Raw genomic sequence first — 16,325 nt, 5'->3', positions numbered from 1 at the left:
AAATTAATATAATGACAGCTACAAAAACAAATCAAAACAACAATAAGCCCGCAAAGCTGTTGTCGTTCCATCCTGACGGATGACAGCCATGACAGCTAAGTGGAATCCTGGAAAATATACCGTGGAACTTTGACCAATGAGAGAACAGTTTAATCATGTGTGACTTGTATTAATTTACATTTTAACATTTTAATCCCTGTTTTGGAACAAAACAATCGATCTACAGGTGTGAAAGCACCCTTACATTTATATTATATGACATAGTTAATCAATATCACACAAGCAGTGTGTTTTTAACATATTGATTCAATGCAACAGTTAAACAAATTTTAGACACACTATTGAGGATATTGTCTGTTTTTGCTTTATTTCATGAAAACTGCCACAGCATAACCATTTTGCATTTCCAATCAGCACAAAGTGGTGTTTTGTTAGTAAATTAAGCTGTGCTTTTAAATGAATCGGTTGGGTGAATGATTCAACGACCCATTCATAAAGATGTCACTTGCTTTCTTTGCTGAACGATTTATATCACCTTTTAGCACCCAGGGTCATGATTCTGATTCACAGGAAGCACATGAGCTAAAATTATAAAGATATAGCTATACCTTGAATGCGGTGTCACTTTGTTATTTGCAGTTGGCCTATGTTTCATACATGAATACTCCCATAGTTATGTTTGAAAAACAGGAAAGTTTATGATTGTTACCTTAACAGCTAGATGCATTTGTCAACAGTGCAGCCTTGAAAACACTGAAATGAATTTATTTTAGATGGGGTTTGAAAATAAGCTCTCAAAGATGATTTATTTAGGAAAATAATATCTTCAGGCAATTAAAACTGATTGCTGTTTTGTTTTGTTGCAGATGTCCGATCAGACGACAGAAGGAGGCTTCACTGATGCGGAAAGAAGCACCGTTTCCACCACAACCACAGCTAATGTACCTGCTCATCCTGTCACAGCCCATTTCATTCATCACACTCTCATTTCAAGTCCTCTTTATGAAATTAATTTGTCTCTCTCCTCTCATCTCCTCTAAGGCACTTCACATGTAGCATGTTGCATAAACAAAAAAAGAAGCTCTTAAGTTAATGACACTCTTGCTGTCCACCTACTCACCTCTCGTTCTTTCTCTCCTCAGCTTTTTATAGCCTCCGTCTTGCTGGAGCCAGAGCTGGGCCTGACTCCCATGCCCTCTCCGGCCCACCAGAGCTATGGCACCATGGGGAACAGCCAGGGTTCAGTGCATGACGCCGAAGGGGTGGAGGAGAAGGATCTGGAGGAAACTTTGGAGACTGAACTCAAGGATGAGCCAGATCCCAGCTGCCCGAGCCCTTTCATGGACAGTCCTGTGGGTTTCCAGTGATCAACCTGCCCCCGGTTCCCACTCCGTAACGCTCAAGCCCCATGCCTCATCTTAGCTAGTGGCTGATAAAGAGGCACTATGCTGCAAAATGTTTCCTCTACCACCACCATTTATGAGCAAAAGACAACAAATCGCGGCCATCAAAGCAAACTGCTTCAAAAACCTTGTTGGGAATTCACTGACATGGCGGTTTTAGTTCTGAGGACTTTGATGAGCTTTCAAAGAAGTATCTGAAGTGGATAAAAGCAAAGATCTGTCAAAGAACGAAACCAGCCACTTCTCTTGCTCGGACTACGCTTTCTACTTTCTTCTGTATTTTTATTTTCTCTCTAATGATGTTAATGGGTGTCTGGTGGTTTGGTTGACTGAGGCTTGGAACATTGTATTTCGACAGATTTTTCGATGTACTTTTTTATGCATAGTCACACTGTATAACTCCAAAGAGTTGAGACATCCAAATCTTATTTGCTTATTATTAATCCTTTTGCTGTTGTTGCAGTTTGTGCTTATTATTGTTATTTTTATTCAGCACTTGTATTTTAGCAATGGTACGTAATTGTGCAACATTATGCTGAGAGCTCATTGTTTTCATGTGTTTACTATTATTAGATTATTATTACTGTTATTAACACCCTCAACCTTTATTGCAGTCAATTGCTCCCAGTTATTGTTTGTTTTGCAGTGACAATAGCAGTTGTGTTGTGCATACTGCAGTCAATTGGCACTACAGTAGATTTCAAAGTCAACGAGGCACTCATTCCATAATTTGTTTTTTTTTCTTCTTTCCTGTGAAGTTCAATCAGTTGTTTGGTCTGTGGGAGAGATGTGGGGACATTCGAAATTGAGCTTTTCACTGACTAATATCCAGTCTAATTTAGCAGACTTTACTTAATTCACTTAATAACAAAAACACAGAGGCATTTGTAGGAAAAAAAGACAACAAACAGAGATGTTTACGGAATGATCAGAAAGACTTAAGCTCTGGCATAAATTTAACTCTCTCAGTTTCTACATTAACGCACTTACAATATGGTCTATGGAGCATTACAGAGGTATTAAAGCTCGAAAAATCATTTATATTAATGCTCCAGGCAAATAAATAACTACTGACTTATAAAATTAAACATTGTCTTTTTTGGTCAACAAATTATGTAATTCCTATATGTTGAGACATTGTCATTGAGTTCATACCTTCCTAATTCAGCATTTAATACCAGTTATTATAAACTGAGTTATATAAACTATGATTTGTTTTAATAGTTGTAATTAGTCAAATTAATTTCAGTTGTATGTCACTATTTGTGCCATAATATTACTAAAAATGACTCGCGGTTCAGTGAGGGAGTCAGTTGGTCGAGGGAGTCAACTTGGTAGCGGCTTTGAACAATTTCCTGACTTATTCAAATAGTAATTCATGCGCGAACTCGAGGCTGTTACGTGAATCTTTTTGACTTAAAGAACCGATTCGCAAGAGTCATTTTGTTACGAATCGGACATCCCGCTCTTTGTTGCTTCACGTGCATGAAACATTAGTGCGCGTTCTAAGGATTGTCTGACAAAACCACATTTGGGCGCGAAGTCTTTCACAGCTTGATTTTACATTGTTGTTGCGCATTTTAGTCTTCGTCTAGAGCCCTGTGTAGTGTGTTATTTGAACTGTAAGTCATTTCAGGTTTACATCATCCAAAAGATGAAAAATTAAGATTAATTTAATGAATTAATTTGATCAGACAAGGTAAGCGGTTTTTCATGATAACATATATTTACATTTTGTGGTTTTAGGATTGACACATCATGTATTTTAACATCTATGTTGGTCCAATTGACTAAGCCCATAGACTTTTATTGTACATTTATTACTATAAATACAATTTTTGTTTGTTTCTACAAACTAAGGGATGAGTTGAAGTTGCTGATGGACCTTGTGTTGAAATCAGAACATTTAGGAATCATCAAATCCATGAAATATGTTCGTAAAATGATTTACAGGAAGTGTTATGACACAAACTGAAAATGGCACATTGGCTGATCCTGTTACACACAAGTCTTCAATTCCAGAGTCTCCAACTGCATGTTGTTTAACTCTGTCACATGCTCAAACCAGCCTGCAGCTGTCTTTAGATCCGTCAAGTGTTGCTCTGGCTTCTGTAACACTTTAATTTTCTTAGTAAATTTTGTATTCTTGGTCTTTGCTGCTAGTGGTTCTAGGACTGGAAGGGAAGGGGTGGGTGGAGGGTTTTCTTGCCAAACTGAATGTAAATGAGTTGTGATTTGTACCGTGCTCTCTTGCTGTGCCTTGAAGAAACAGATCTTAAGAAGTAAACAGAAAAATTGTTATGTCTGACAATCCAGCATGACCTGCAATATGCTGCATGGACTACCGAGCAAGATAAGACAAAGAAGCTAAATTCTAAAGCGCATTCCACCAATGAATCAATCAGGTGAGAGATTCCTAACAAGTTTTAAACTGACTTAGCCTCGAAACACTCTGTGCAAGTTGATTTTGATTTCTGAAATGTGTCAGAACACTATTTATAATAACGTTGAAATCTGTTACATTGCATGTTGTCTTCTACAGTCATCTTTACTCTTTCAGGTCAACTACAGGTCAACTACTTGCTAGCACGCTAAACATATTCAACAAGGCAAATGCATTGACCAAATATTTGCGTCTGCAAACTTGTGGAAAAGTATGTTTCTGGCCATACTGTACAAAAGTAAAAATTGCATCCAAATCGCATAGAATTCACACTAATTATCATTGGTTTCCAAGTATCTGCTGTATGAGATACACAAACATATGCAAACACTCTTACATCAATGTCTTCATACCTGATAAACTGCTTTTGTGAGATAATTTTTGATATTACTTTTGTTCTGTTTGTATTCGCAAGCTGTTGGTGTATACAACTGTGTTTTCGTTATTCAGTGTTGGTTTACGGAATTACGGCTTGAGGTGCCATGTCATGTGACGGGGCGCTTATGACACAGTAAATTGCTGCACATTGTTACATTGCAGCAGCACAGATCATAAGGGTATAAAACTAAATTTACAAAAACTTTATGTTGTCAAGTAGTCTTTATTTCATCGTTTTATATATATTTGAACAAATTCCTAGCCTAACTAGTCCTGCATTGTTTGTGCTACACTGAGAAACATTTGGTGTTGAAACCATTTTTACTCAGAAATTGCTAGTAAATTGAAAGGGATGGTTCACCCAAAAATGAAAATTCTGTCATTTATTACTCATCCATATGTCGTTCCAAACCCTTAAGACCTTTGTTCATCTTCAAACCACACATTAAGATATTTTTGATGAAATCCAAGCGTTTTCTGACCCTGCGTAGACAGCAAGGCAACTACCACATTTAAGGCCCAGAAAGGTAGTAAGGACATCATTAAAATAGTCCGTTAAGGTACCCCTGGTGATCTCGATAGCATGGGCAAGCACAGAAAATATTATTCAGAGAAAAAAAAAAACATTTAATTTTGTGCAGCAGTCTCAAAAACATATTTCCTATAAGTGTTCTTCAGACTCAGTCTCAGAAAATGAAACGTCGCCCCTTAATTAAATCTGCCGTGCCAGAAGACAGCCAGTGGTCACTTGACTGGTCAATGCTTGAAAACTGCCAATTATGTTTTTCCTGCACACTAGATGTCATTACCATGTGTTATTTGTGTGTGTGTATGTGTGTGTGTTATGAGACACCACTGCAGCACAACAACTGAAGCCGCACATGAGAAATGCTTCCAAAAAGTAGGACATGCACACTCAATCATAATAGAGCCGAATAAAATGTGGACTGATGTTCTGCTTCACTGAGCTTCTACACAGCCTCTTAAAATTCATGATTTCTTCCCCTGTAAATATCTGTTCCTTAGACTTGTTATAAAGACCACAACACTAGGTTACTAGAAAGGAATCAAGTTACAGTATATTCCTAGGATCTCAGTTATGGAAGTTTCCATTTCTATATGGAAATTTCCATAGGTTGAGTAGTGCTGATAAATGGAATTACATGTGTCCCGCCATCAGATGCTCGTGGAAAAACGAAATAAACCCATAAAAATGAAAGATATTTTGATATTTAATTGATTTGCCCTTTGAATCGCTGTGAATGTCCATCCACAAGTAGTCTTTGGTTTATTTAGGGTATTCAGCGGTTTTTGTCTCAGCTATTATTTTCCTTTCTTTTGCAGAACTGGCAGGAATATCTGACAGAAGGCCAAAATGTGGATACATCTAAATCTCTAAACATTTTTCCAGAAGTAACAACCGGGAGACGGAAACATTCTATGATTCTATACTGGGCTGTTTGTTTGTGCCACTGCTGGTCTGTATGCATGTGCTGAGATGTGCTTATGCAAGGACACTGACCCAACCATGTGTCCATGCACACATTCAGATAAAAATGGCTCACCAAATGGTTAGAGATAGATAGATAGAGACAGATAGATAGATAGAGACAGACAGACAGACAGGTAGACAGATGGATGGATGGATGGATGGATGGATGGATGGATAGATGGGAGACAGGGCAGTGGATAGATAGAAGGACGGACAGATAGATAGATAGATAGATAGATAGATAGATAGATAGATAGATAGATAGATAGATAGATAGATAGATAGATAGATAGATAGATAGATACAAACAGACAGGTAGGTAGACAGATGGATGGATGGATGGATAGATAGATGGGAGACAGACTGATAGTGGGCAGGTAGATACATGGACAGATAGATAGATAGATAGATAGATAGATAGATAGATAGATACAGATAGATAGATAGATGGATGGATGGATAGATGGGAGACAGGGCAGTGGATAGATAGAAGGACGGACAGATAGATAGATAGATAGATAGATAGATAGATAGATAGATAGATAGATAGATAGATAGATACAGACAGACAGGTAGGTAGACAGATGGATGGATGGATGGATAGATAGATGGGAGACAGACTGATAGTGGGTAGGTAGATACATGGACAGATAGATAGATAGATAGATAAATAGATAGATAGATAGATACAGATAGATAGATAGGCTGATAGCCAATAGCCTCGCAGTTAGTACGCAACATACAGTGCAACTGCGCTCATGGCGACTCGAGTTCGAATCCCGGCTCGTGGTCCTTTGCCGGTCCGGCTCCCCTCTCTCTTCACCTAATGCTTTCCTGTCTACTCTACACTGTCCTGTCCAAATAAAGGCATAAAAAAGCCCATAAATAAATCTTAAAAAAGAAAAAGAAAAAGAAAGAACTTACGTAACTGCAATGGGTGGAAAAGTTCAAATGTTTAGATTAAAATGATCCTGTGTGGACATAGTAGCACAACTTGCCTTTGCCAGGACTTTTCGGGATTAATTACACTGATGTTTACCTTTCAGCGGGGTGAGAATTCCCTGATGGTTGCGGTGATTAATATGTTGGAGGCATCAAATGTGGTTGAGTATATGCCACAGCTCACCTCTCTAATGACAGGCTGTGAAGAGAAGTGAGTCTGCATACTAATTACAGCAGTTTGGCCTGGCCCTGCACAGAGTCAACCTAATTATTTGTGTGTGAGTGTGTATTGCTATAGAGAGATGGAAAATTACCAGTTTAAATGATAGTAAGAGTCATGGTTTTGCACTATTGTTCAGATAAATATTATATGTTATGCTGCAAATATGACACATAAACAGCACCTGAAGTGGCAAAAAGAATACAAAATGTGCCAATTACATAGACTATTTAATATAACACTGAGGCTGCATTAATGTTTCACATGCTTGAATGTTTCTCGTTGATTCTTATGCACCAAAGCTATTTGTTGCCACATAGCATTACTGCTCATTTTCGTTGTTAATCTGCAAATGAGTTGTGAATACAATTAAAATGACAAATTGTGGAGGTCATGTGATCTGTAGTCAAGTTGGAACGACACAAAGTGCAGGTGACATAGAGCCTAAACTCATAAATGTATAGACAGTGCGTAAATGTCAAATTACAAAATGACTTCTTTCTCAATATATGATGATAACAAAACCATCCATGTTGTATAAATGAAAGCAAAATAAGGCCAAGCGCAGATATGTTTCATCAGTGATGTCTCTACTCATGGGAGCAGTGAAGAAAGCAATTTTTCATACACTTGCCACAGTTGCAAGTGTCAACACAGGAGGAAAAAAAAAATCTGCTTGACATTTTCCTTCTGTCTCCTAAGCAACCTTCCTGAGCAGGCAGTCTTCAGAAGGTGAATACCCCCGGGAACAGAACACGCTGCTTTCTCCTCCTCTGTGCCATATGCTTGGAATAGAACTGCTGCTGTTTTCCCTATTTGACTGCTACCTGTGTTTGTCTCCCCTGCTGTGCATGTGCATCTGAACAGCTTGATTTGTTATAAACCAAGCTGTTATGTTAGAATGTTTGCATTTGATTAGCACAGGAATTCTGATCAAGTTAATCTTTCTTTTTGCACTATAATGCTTGACCATTTGTATTATAGTCAACATTCACTACCAGTTTTACGTTAGTCATTACTTGCAGACCCTCATGTCATCTATACTTTGAAGAAATAATTTGAAAGAAAGTTCTGAGACATTTCTGAAAATATTTTATTTTATGTTCCACAAAAGAAAACGTCATACAGGTTCGAAATGACATGAGGGTAATTTTTGATTTTTAGATGAACTATTCTTTTAAGCAAATGGTTTTTGCTGCTGTACCTTTAAGACTTCTGTATGTAAATGATTTTAAAATTGGGTAACTGTAATCTTTTAAAGGGGTAGTTCAACCAAAAATGACGATTTTGTCATAATAAGTTTAAGAGTACAAAATGTGTTGATATGTGAATATCGGTGGTCATATGTTAACACGGTCATGGTTGTGACTTCATAATTGTGATGATTATGATTTATTATGAATTACTAATTTTAGTATCTTAATTTCCATAAATTGTTCAAATGGCCTAGGAGGAAAGCCTTGCTTTGTGAGTATATTTCTACATCAAGCTATTTTATTTAAAAAGAGCAAGAAAACCCCATGATTTGTCCCCCTTAATAACTTTAAAAGTAATGTAATTTTCATCTTGTCCAGGATATGTCGAGCTGCACTGCTTTTAAATTTTGGCATAAATGTGTGGTGTGAACTCTTTCTGGGAATCACTGTTAGAGTCTGCTGCAATTTTCTTGGCAAACACACTATGGCAACTTTAAATGTGCAGAGAGTATTTGATAACCATGTGACCGCTTACTGTGTGCAGTCATGTATTTCCTGTCATTAGTGGGATCCTGAGGGAAACTAGTGGAGATGTCGAGGAGAGGTGTGAAGACTTTGGCAGCGGCTGTGTCACAGAAGGACTCTCATTAGAAGAGGGAACATCAACACCAGAGACTGACATGTACAGTAAGGTGCCACAAACTCCTCGTGGAAGGTGTCGAACGAACGACACAGCTACTGATCCTACAGTAATCCACAACTGTTACAATTAACTTTTGAAAGTTGGAATGTTCTGTTCGAACTTTGATCGTGGTTACCCACACAGTGATGAACGGCCAGTTCACTCAAAGATTAAAAAGTCTCATCAAGTAGATCATACCAGTGGTTTTTATGACCAACTAGCGATTCGCAGAGTGGGAATGAGTGAATGCGTGAACATTCAGTTTTGCTAGAGGGCATTTACATATTTGGTAATTTACTCATAGTGGATATTACATATTTCTAACATGAGGCGGTGCATCCAAAATTGCATATAGTATAATAAAATGCATATATAGTAGGCGAAAAACAGTATGTGAACATTATATGTCTAAATTCACAGTATTCATAAAACAGTAGGCAAAAAGTCCCTGGATGACCTTCCACAGTTGACATCCAATGGACACTTTACTTTTAGTCCACACACTGTAAAAAAATAAAAAGTTGAGCTAACTTAAAATTTTAAGGCAACCAGCTTCAGCAGATTTTTGAGTTTTCTCAACTTATTTTTGTGGGAGATTCTCAAATTTTGGTTGTATAAACTTAAAATGACAAGTTGAGAAAACTCAAAAATCTGCTGAAGCTGGTTGCCTTAAAATTTTAAGTTGGCTCGACTTTTTTTTTTTTTTTTTTTTTTTACAGTGCAGGAGATGATTTGTGAATGGCAGTGAAGTCACAGGTCACATGACAATGACAACATAATAAATTACATTCATACTACACACATTTATACTACGTAGCACTTACTTTCTTAATGATCGCAAAGAAATTACAACACTATCTCACGACTAATTCGCACGTATTTTACGAGATGGCTAATTCGTGCAAATTTGTACAACCTCACTTGTGTGATTTTGTACGATTTCCATGAGGGGTAAGTTTAGGGGCAGGGTTAGGGTCGGTCCTTCGTACAAATTCCTACCAATTTGCAAGCTCATAAAATGTATACAATTTCTCACAAATCGTACAATTTGCCACAACCTCACTCATATGAATTTGTACGATTTGTGAGAAATTAGCCGCCTAGTAAAATATGTATGAATTGCCGAAATTATTCAAAAGAATACCTACTCAGACTGTTTCAAAAAAGTACCTATGCGAGACTGTTTTCAACTAAAAATGTGTTTTTCAAAGTGCAAGTTTTGGAAAAGGATATCATCAGTGTAAACTACAAAAATGTGAATTTGTGATAATGGTGATTACGTGTTCAGTCTATAGGTTTGTGAGCAAGCGCATATGCTGCGTCCCAATTCGCATACTATCCGTCCTAAATAGTATGTAAGGGATAATCAACGGCTAGCTGTGCATTAAACGATTTGAATGCACGACGTGAAGGCGAAGAATGAAGAAGAAGGTGGTTGCCTCCGCGAAGTGCATTATCCCGTTAATGCCATGGTCATTTGCCAGCATTCACATATTAAAGATGTTAACAATATTTGCGCTGCAATATTTGACCGGAACGATAAAAATGACGGTTATTTTCGTCTGTATTACTATTCAACTGTAACTGTATGTTACTATGGTTACCAATGTTTATAGGAAGTGCATTAATATAGAACGTGATTAAACTGACCTGGAACTACCTGTGCAGTTCAACGAATTTAATCAACACCTGCCAGCCAATCAGAATCGAGTATTCAGACAGACCATGGCATAATCGAAAATAGAATTAGTATGTCCCAAATCATAGTATGTTTAAAAAAGTATGCCAAAGATTCCCGGATGGTCTATTACTTCTGGTTAGAATTCGAAGTGCAGATCGATGCACACTCTAACAGCCAGTGTTGGGCTAGTTACTCAATGTAATATATTACTCATTACTAGTTACTCCTTTCAAAAGTAATATTGTTACTTTACTTATTACTTTCTGGCAACAGTAATTAGTTACACTACTAGTTACATTACTTTTTCTTCACGCCCCACAGAAGTTGTAACTGTGTATCTTCCAGATAAAATTCTTCTAGAATGTTACTAACAACATATTTCTGCCTCATCATTTGACCAAAATCCACATTGGATCGCAGTCAGAAGTTATTACAAACACTCAATAGTGATTGATAGTGACATTCAAGTAGAAGTGTTGTATTCATCTCATTAATTGTCTTGTGTAGCTTGAAGTAATTTTTCCGTTACCCATATGTGATTAAATTTCGTTATGTATTTTATCAAATCACATGAGTTTGTAAGAAACTGTTTAGTTTTTCAAAAATATTTTTAATTATATTAATATAATTTACCACATGCTGATCAGAGGGATGTAATGCCAGAGTAAATGTAACCCTCCCCAGACCTCACCAGTGATGGGGAGGATATAAAAGAAGGGCAACAACCACAGTGTGTTTCCTTGCAAATACAACAAAATTTATTGGGCACAAAGGATAATTAGAAGTGGCAAAAACACAAAAGGAAAAAACAAATAAGGTTAAACCCACTACCAACCATAGGGTTCCCCAATCATATACAATGGCAATTCCTCTGTGAAAAAGAATATACACTCAATCACAACACAAAACCAAATATCACTACAAGTGTCAAAACCCAACACTCACTTAACTCAAACCACTACAAATTGCTCCCCCTCATTTTTAGCAGAGTTAACCATGTACAAGAGAATGGGAACCCCAATGTTGTTTGTTGGTTTAAACAAAACAAATAAACAAAACCATACATTAAACCACAACCTCACAACAAATTCAAGCCACTTCATCACAATGTAACACTTAAAGTCATATCTTGAGACCCAACATGAAGCCACCAATATTCTCAATAAAAGTAAACGGCAATCATGCATCATCTGTAAAAACAAAGAAAATACAATTCATGATTGCCCCTTTAAAATATTGGAATAAAACAACACTTAACAAAACATAACACAAGTTACAATAAAAAAGCTTTAAAAACTAATTTCAAATACACCAATAATTCAATTAAAATCAGTACCTGTGTTATTGAATAACTCTACTCAATTCTCTGAAACACCCATCAGTGTATCTCCAGTAAACACACTAAAAAAATAAAAACAAACAAACACATTAAAACCAAACACGCTTACTATAACCACAAGAGTCACAACCCTTACCTCCACAAATTACTTCCACACTGCTCACAGGGTAACTAGTTTTTTTTTATTTCCTCTTTATAGTAACTAGACTCATGGGATTTGTAGTCCAACTCATTTGTAGTCCTAAACAAGCTTAACATAGAGCCACTACCAATACTACTTCCACCCCATTACATAAAGTAAAGCCACAACTTACACAACAGATCTTTTTTCCTGACAAAATCAATATAATGCAATATTTCTATCTGCTGAATGTAAGCTTTTCCATATTCCAAGCTTGCCTGCTGCACTGGGGACATCACATGCATGTGCGAGTCATGAAAATTATGAAAATAAATCTAGGAATTATTTGATTGTTAGATTTTAAATCAGTGGGGTTGAGGCATCAAAAGTAACTAAGATGTTTTATGGAAAGTAACTGTAATATTATTACTGAAATCTTATTAGTAATTAGTTACACTACTAGTTACTGCAAAAAGTAATAATATTACAGTAACTAAATTACTAGTAACTAGTTACTGCCCAACACTGCTAACAGCTAATATTGCCCACAACACATTGCGCTGTGGACGAGGACTCGATCAGAACTACAAACACGCATAAAAAGTGGATTTGAGTGATAAATAATCAATGTCTAACCCGATGAAAAAATATTTATTTAATGTTATCCACGTTATATTTCATCTGCAACAACACTGTGCACTTTTATAATGATATGTTTGGTCATTAACTTTAAAATGCATCATTATGCAAACACATGAGCAGAGTTATCGGCATGAAAGACCTGCGATGTGCTTCTTTACTTCTCTCCAGTACGGTAGGAAATCAAATTAAACGAAATGTGTATGATGTTAACTGTGACAAGATGATTGACAGGACAGTTTAAACAGAGCGTCCGTTAAAGAAACAGCTATGGAAGTAGTATGTCCCAAAGCTTGCCTACTATTCTGATACATACTCAAAAGTATGTACTTTTTCTTCACAAAAAGAGTACATACTTTTAGTGCATAAAGTAGGCGAATTGGGACGCAGCAATAGTGTTTCTTTACAAAGTGACATCGCCAACTACTGGCATACATAATACAGTGAATTTAGTCATTTTCGTGGATCTGTGTGAACAGGGATCTGTTGTCTGTACGCTAAACTTTTCAAAAGCGCAAAGGAAAAACCTTTAGTACATCATTGTAAAAAATCAAAAGTTGAGAAAACTTAAAAGTTTAAGGCAACCAGCTTCAGGAGATTTTTGAGTTTTCTCAACTTGTTTTTGTAGGAGATTTTTGAGTCTCGACTTTTTATAACAAGAAGTCGAGACTCAAAATCTCCTACAAAACAAGTTGAGAAAACTCAAAATCTCCTTAAATTAAGAACTTAATTTCTCTCAACTTTTGATTTTTTACAATGTTGAACTGCACCGAATCTGTCAGAGCATCTACTGAATCAACAAATGACTCACTTGATACGATCACTGAATTGTAAATTTGATGCCAGTGCGTCATTTATTTAAAATAGCCTTTAGCCTGCACTTGATGTGCCACCAAGAAGGCAAAAATATATTGTCTATCTATAAATTATTTTAATTTCTTAGCTATATATTTTATGCTATTATCTTAATCTGTACCCTATACGTCACACTCGTGTTTGTTTATGGTTGTCATCATTTTTATAGCTTAATATATCCTTTTGATAAAACAAATTTATTAGCAGGCTTACCCAATGTAATATGACAAGCAAAATAACACACAGAGAGAGAGAGAGAGAGAGAGAGAGAGAGAACTCCTCTCATGTTTCACTTCAAAGTGTTTTTGGTGGGTCTTGAGATTCTATCTCTGTGGGTTCTAGCAAGAGAAGACTTCTGACAACATATGACAGCTTTGTGTGAGGAACATACCGATCCTTTTGTTGTTGCTGAAACTCTTTCCCTCTGCCAACTCTTATTATCACCTTATATCATATATCATTCGCATTACCGCATAATTTTTTATCATAATTTTTGGGTGATCTATTACTTTACTCTAAGACTATTTTAACATAAATATGCATTTAAATTAGCCAAATAACATGAAGATACTGTAGAGTCAAGCAAATCATTTTATATATTGATAATAAACCAGAATACTCACAAGTATATGTGAACTGAATGCAGTCAATGCTTAAAAAGATCCCAAAGTAACAGTCCAGCACACTCCTGTCGTCAACAACTCTTCCCTACTGTCTGAGTCTCAAAATACAAACACTCCACACACTCTCTCACTGTGCTTGTCATGGTTGTCATGGTAATTTCCAATGCCCTGCTTCCAACACATTGCAGACTTTCTAAAAATAATGATCTCTATTGTTTTTATTGTTTTTATTATTATTGCGCCTTTTTATCTCTGTCTCTCTCCCACTCTCCCACTGTCTCTCAATTTTACACTTTATTTAGCTTTTAGGGCAGATATAGTACAAGTGTTTGTGGCTTCTATTCTTTGGTATTCATAATTATAAATCTGGAATCATATAAATTTCAAATAGGAACCTCATAAATTAAAAAAAAAAATACTCAAATGGTGTTATATAGCAGTGGTGGATAGACGCTGATATTTGTGGAGGCACAGTTTTTGCTTCTTATATGTGAGGCAGAATGTGCCTAGGCTTGACAGTCAGCCTTCAAGACATTTACAATAATGCAGTGTAATTGAATCCACAAACCCAGTGAGCAGCTCTCGCTTCTGGAGTTTTGCTCCATCTCATCCACTCTGACAATGTCACATCAGAGAGTGCAAAGGCGTGAACAGTATTTCTTCATAACCTTCTGATTATTGGAACTGGGACATTGTGAAGAATAACATAAGACAAATGCTATTTCTTTTTTCTTCAAGCCAGTGTGCCGGTGTTATATAAGGATCATCTTCAAGAAACAGTGTCCTCATGACTTACAGTTGATATAATTAATAGGATTTAATTGAACTTTGTTACATGAATTGGTTCAGATTTATCTCTGCAGAAGAAAAAAGAAGGAAATTATTAGAATTTGACCTGAATCATGCCTTAAAGGGATAGTTCACCCAAAAATGAAAATTCTGTCATTAATTACTCACCCTCATGTTGTTCCAAACCTGTGAGACCTTCGTTCATCTTCAGAACACAAATTAAGACATTTTTTGATGAAATCCGAGAGCTTTCTGACCTTGTATAAACTGTAACACAACTGAAACGTTCAAGGCTCAGAAATGTAGTAAGGACATAGTTATAATAGTTCATGTGACATCAGTGGTTCAATACTTTTTGTGCGCAAAGAAAACAAAAATAACGACTTAATTCAACAATTTCTTCTCTTCTGTGTCAGTCTTCAATGTGTGTTCATGGGAGTACCACGGCATATCCGTATGGTGCTGCTGAAGCAGGAACAGTCAGAGAAGAAATTGTTGAATAAAGTCATTATTTTTGTTTTCTTTGCACACAAAAAAGTATTCTCGTAGCTTCATTAAATTAAGGTTGAACCTTTGATGTCACATGGACTACTTTAATGATGTCCTTACTACCTTTCTGGGCCTTGAACGTGTCAGTTCCCTTGCTGTCTATGGAGGGTTTCGGATTTCATCAAAAATATCTTCATTTGTGTTCTGAAGATGAACAAAGGCCTTACGTTTGGAACGACATACGGTGAGTAATTAATGCCAGAATTATAATTTTTGAGTGAGCTATCCTTTTAACTGTCTATATTCTAATTTATTGATTTATGCATTTTCTGAAGAATGCTTTTTGTTTAACATTTTCCAATTTCAAAACGGTAAGGGAGCACTTTTGTCAATCACATGAACTAAAAGAAACCTTGGTTTGAACTAAACCAAGGATTCTCTTCAACTTTATATCAGTTTTTCATAAATGTTTACACTTTTGTACATATACTGGCCTCTTAAACTGTTCAATTCTGTTACAGTATGTGGACAAGACTGTATACTGACTGCAAATAATGTGGCATGGTGCAATAATATGTGCAAGCCCGTTATTAGACATTATTAGACTTACCACTAAAAAATTCAACATAAAATGTAGTAGGGTCGAAAGAAACATGGTTTAAAAGAAAATTGTTTATTGCGATCATGAAAAAAATATGATTTCCAAACTTATTAATAATGGTAGAAATAATGTTGTTTTTTACAGTTTGGACTTAGGGTCATTAAGAAAAATAGCTAAATAAATTTTAGCCACAGCAAGGCTGAAACTACATATTTAGGATTCAGGGTCATTTAAGAATTAGCCATGTAAAAATGTTACTATATGTCCCTTAAAGTTAATGAAGCTCAGCAGTTATAATTTTTCCAAAACTCAAAATATTATAAATATGACAAGGAGATCTATAGAGAGATCAAAAATGTTGAAACGGAAACTCAATACACTCATTTCCAGCAAAGACCCATATGCAAGATCTTCTTTATTTCTGTCCTTTAT

General features: G+C 36.2%; 1 protein-coding gene across 5 annotated transcripts in view; it reads left to right on the top strand.

Annotated features, from left to right (window-relative positions):
* Nucleotides 1-4,419, top strand: part of tmem63c (transmembrane protein 63C) — a 57,953-nt gene extending 53,534 nt beyond the window's left edge. For 2 of the 5 annotated variants that reach the window (XM_058748882.1, XM_058748883.1), the window contains 2 exons: nt 867-941; nt 1,143-4,419. In XM_058748882.1, coding sequence (XP_058604865.1) covers nt 867-941; nt 1,143-1,367 — 300 coding nt within the window. In that variant the 3' untranslated portion in view covers nt 1,368-4,419. The remainder of the gene's footprint in view (nt 1-866; nt 942-1,142) is intronic. The other 3 variants (XR_009266689.1, XR_009266687.1, XR_009266688.1) reach the window with 3 other exon arrangements.
* Nucleotides 4,420-16,325: the final 11,906 nt, after the last annotated feature.

Source organism: Onychostoma macrolepis, chromosome 17, assembly GCF_012432095.1.
Source record: "Onychostoma macrolepis isolate SWU-2019 chromosome 17, ASM1243209v1, whole genome shotgun sequence".
Lineage (NCBI taxonomy): Eukaryota > Metazoa > Chordata > Actinopteri > Cypriniformes > Cyprinidae > Onychostoma > Onychostoma macrolepis.
Note: the sequence above shows the minus strand (reverse complement) of the source record. Positions and strands in the feature narration are given on the sequence as shown.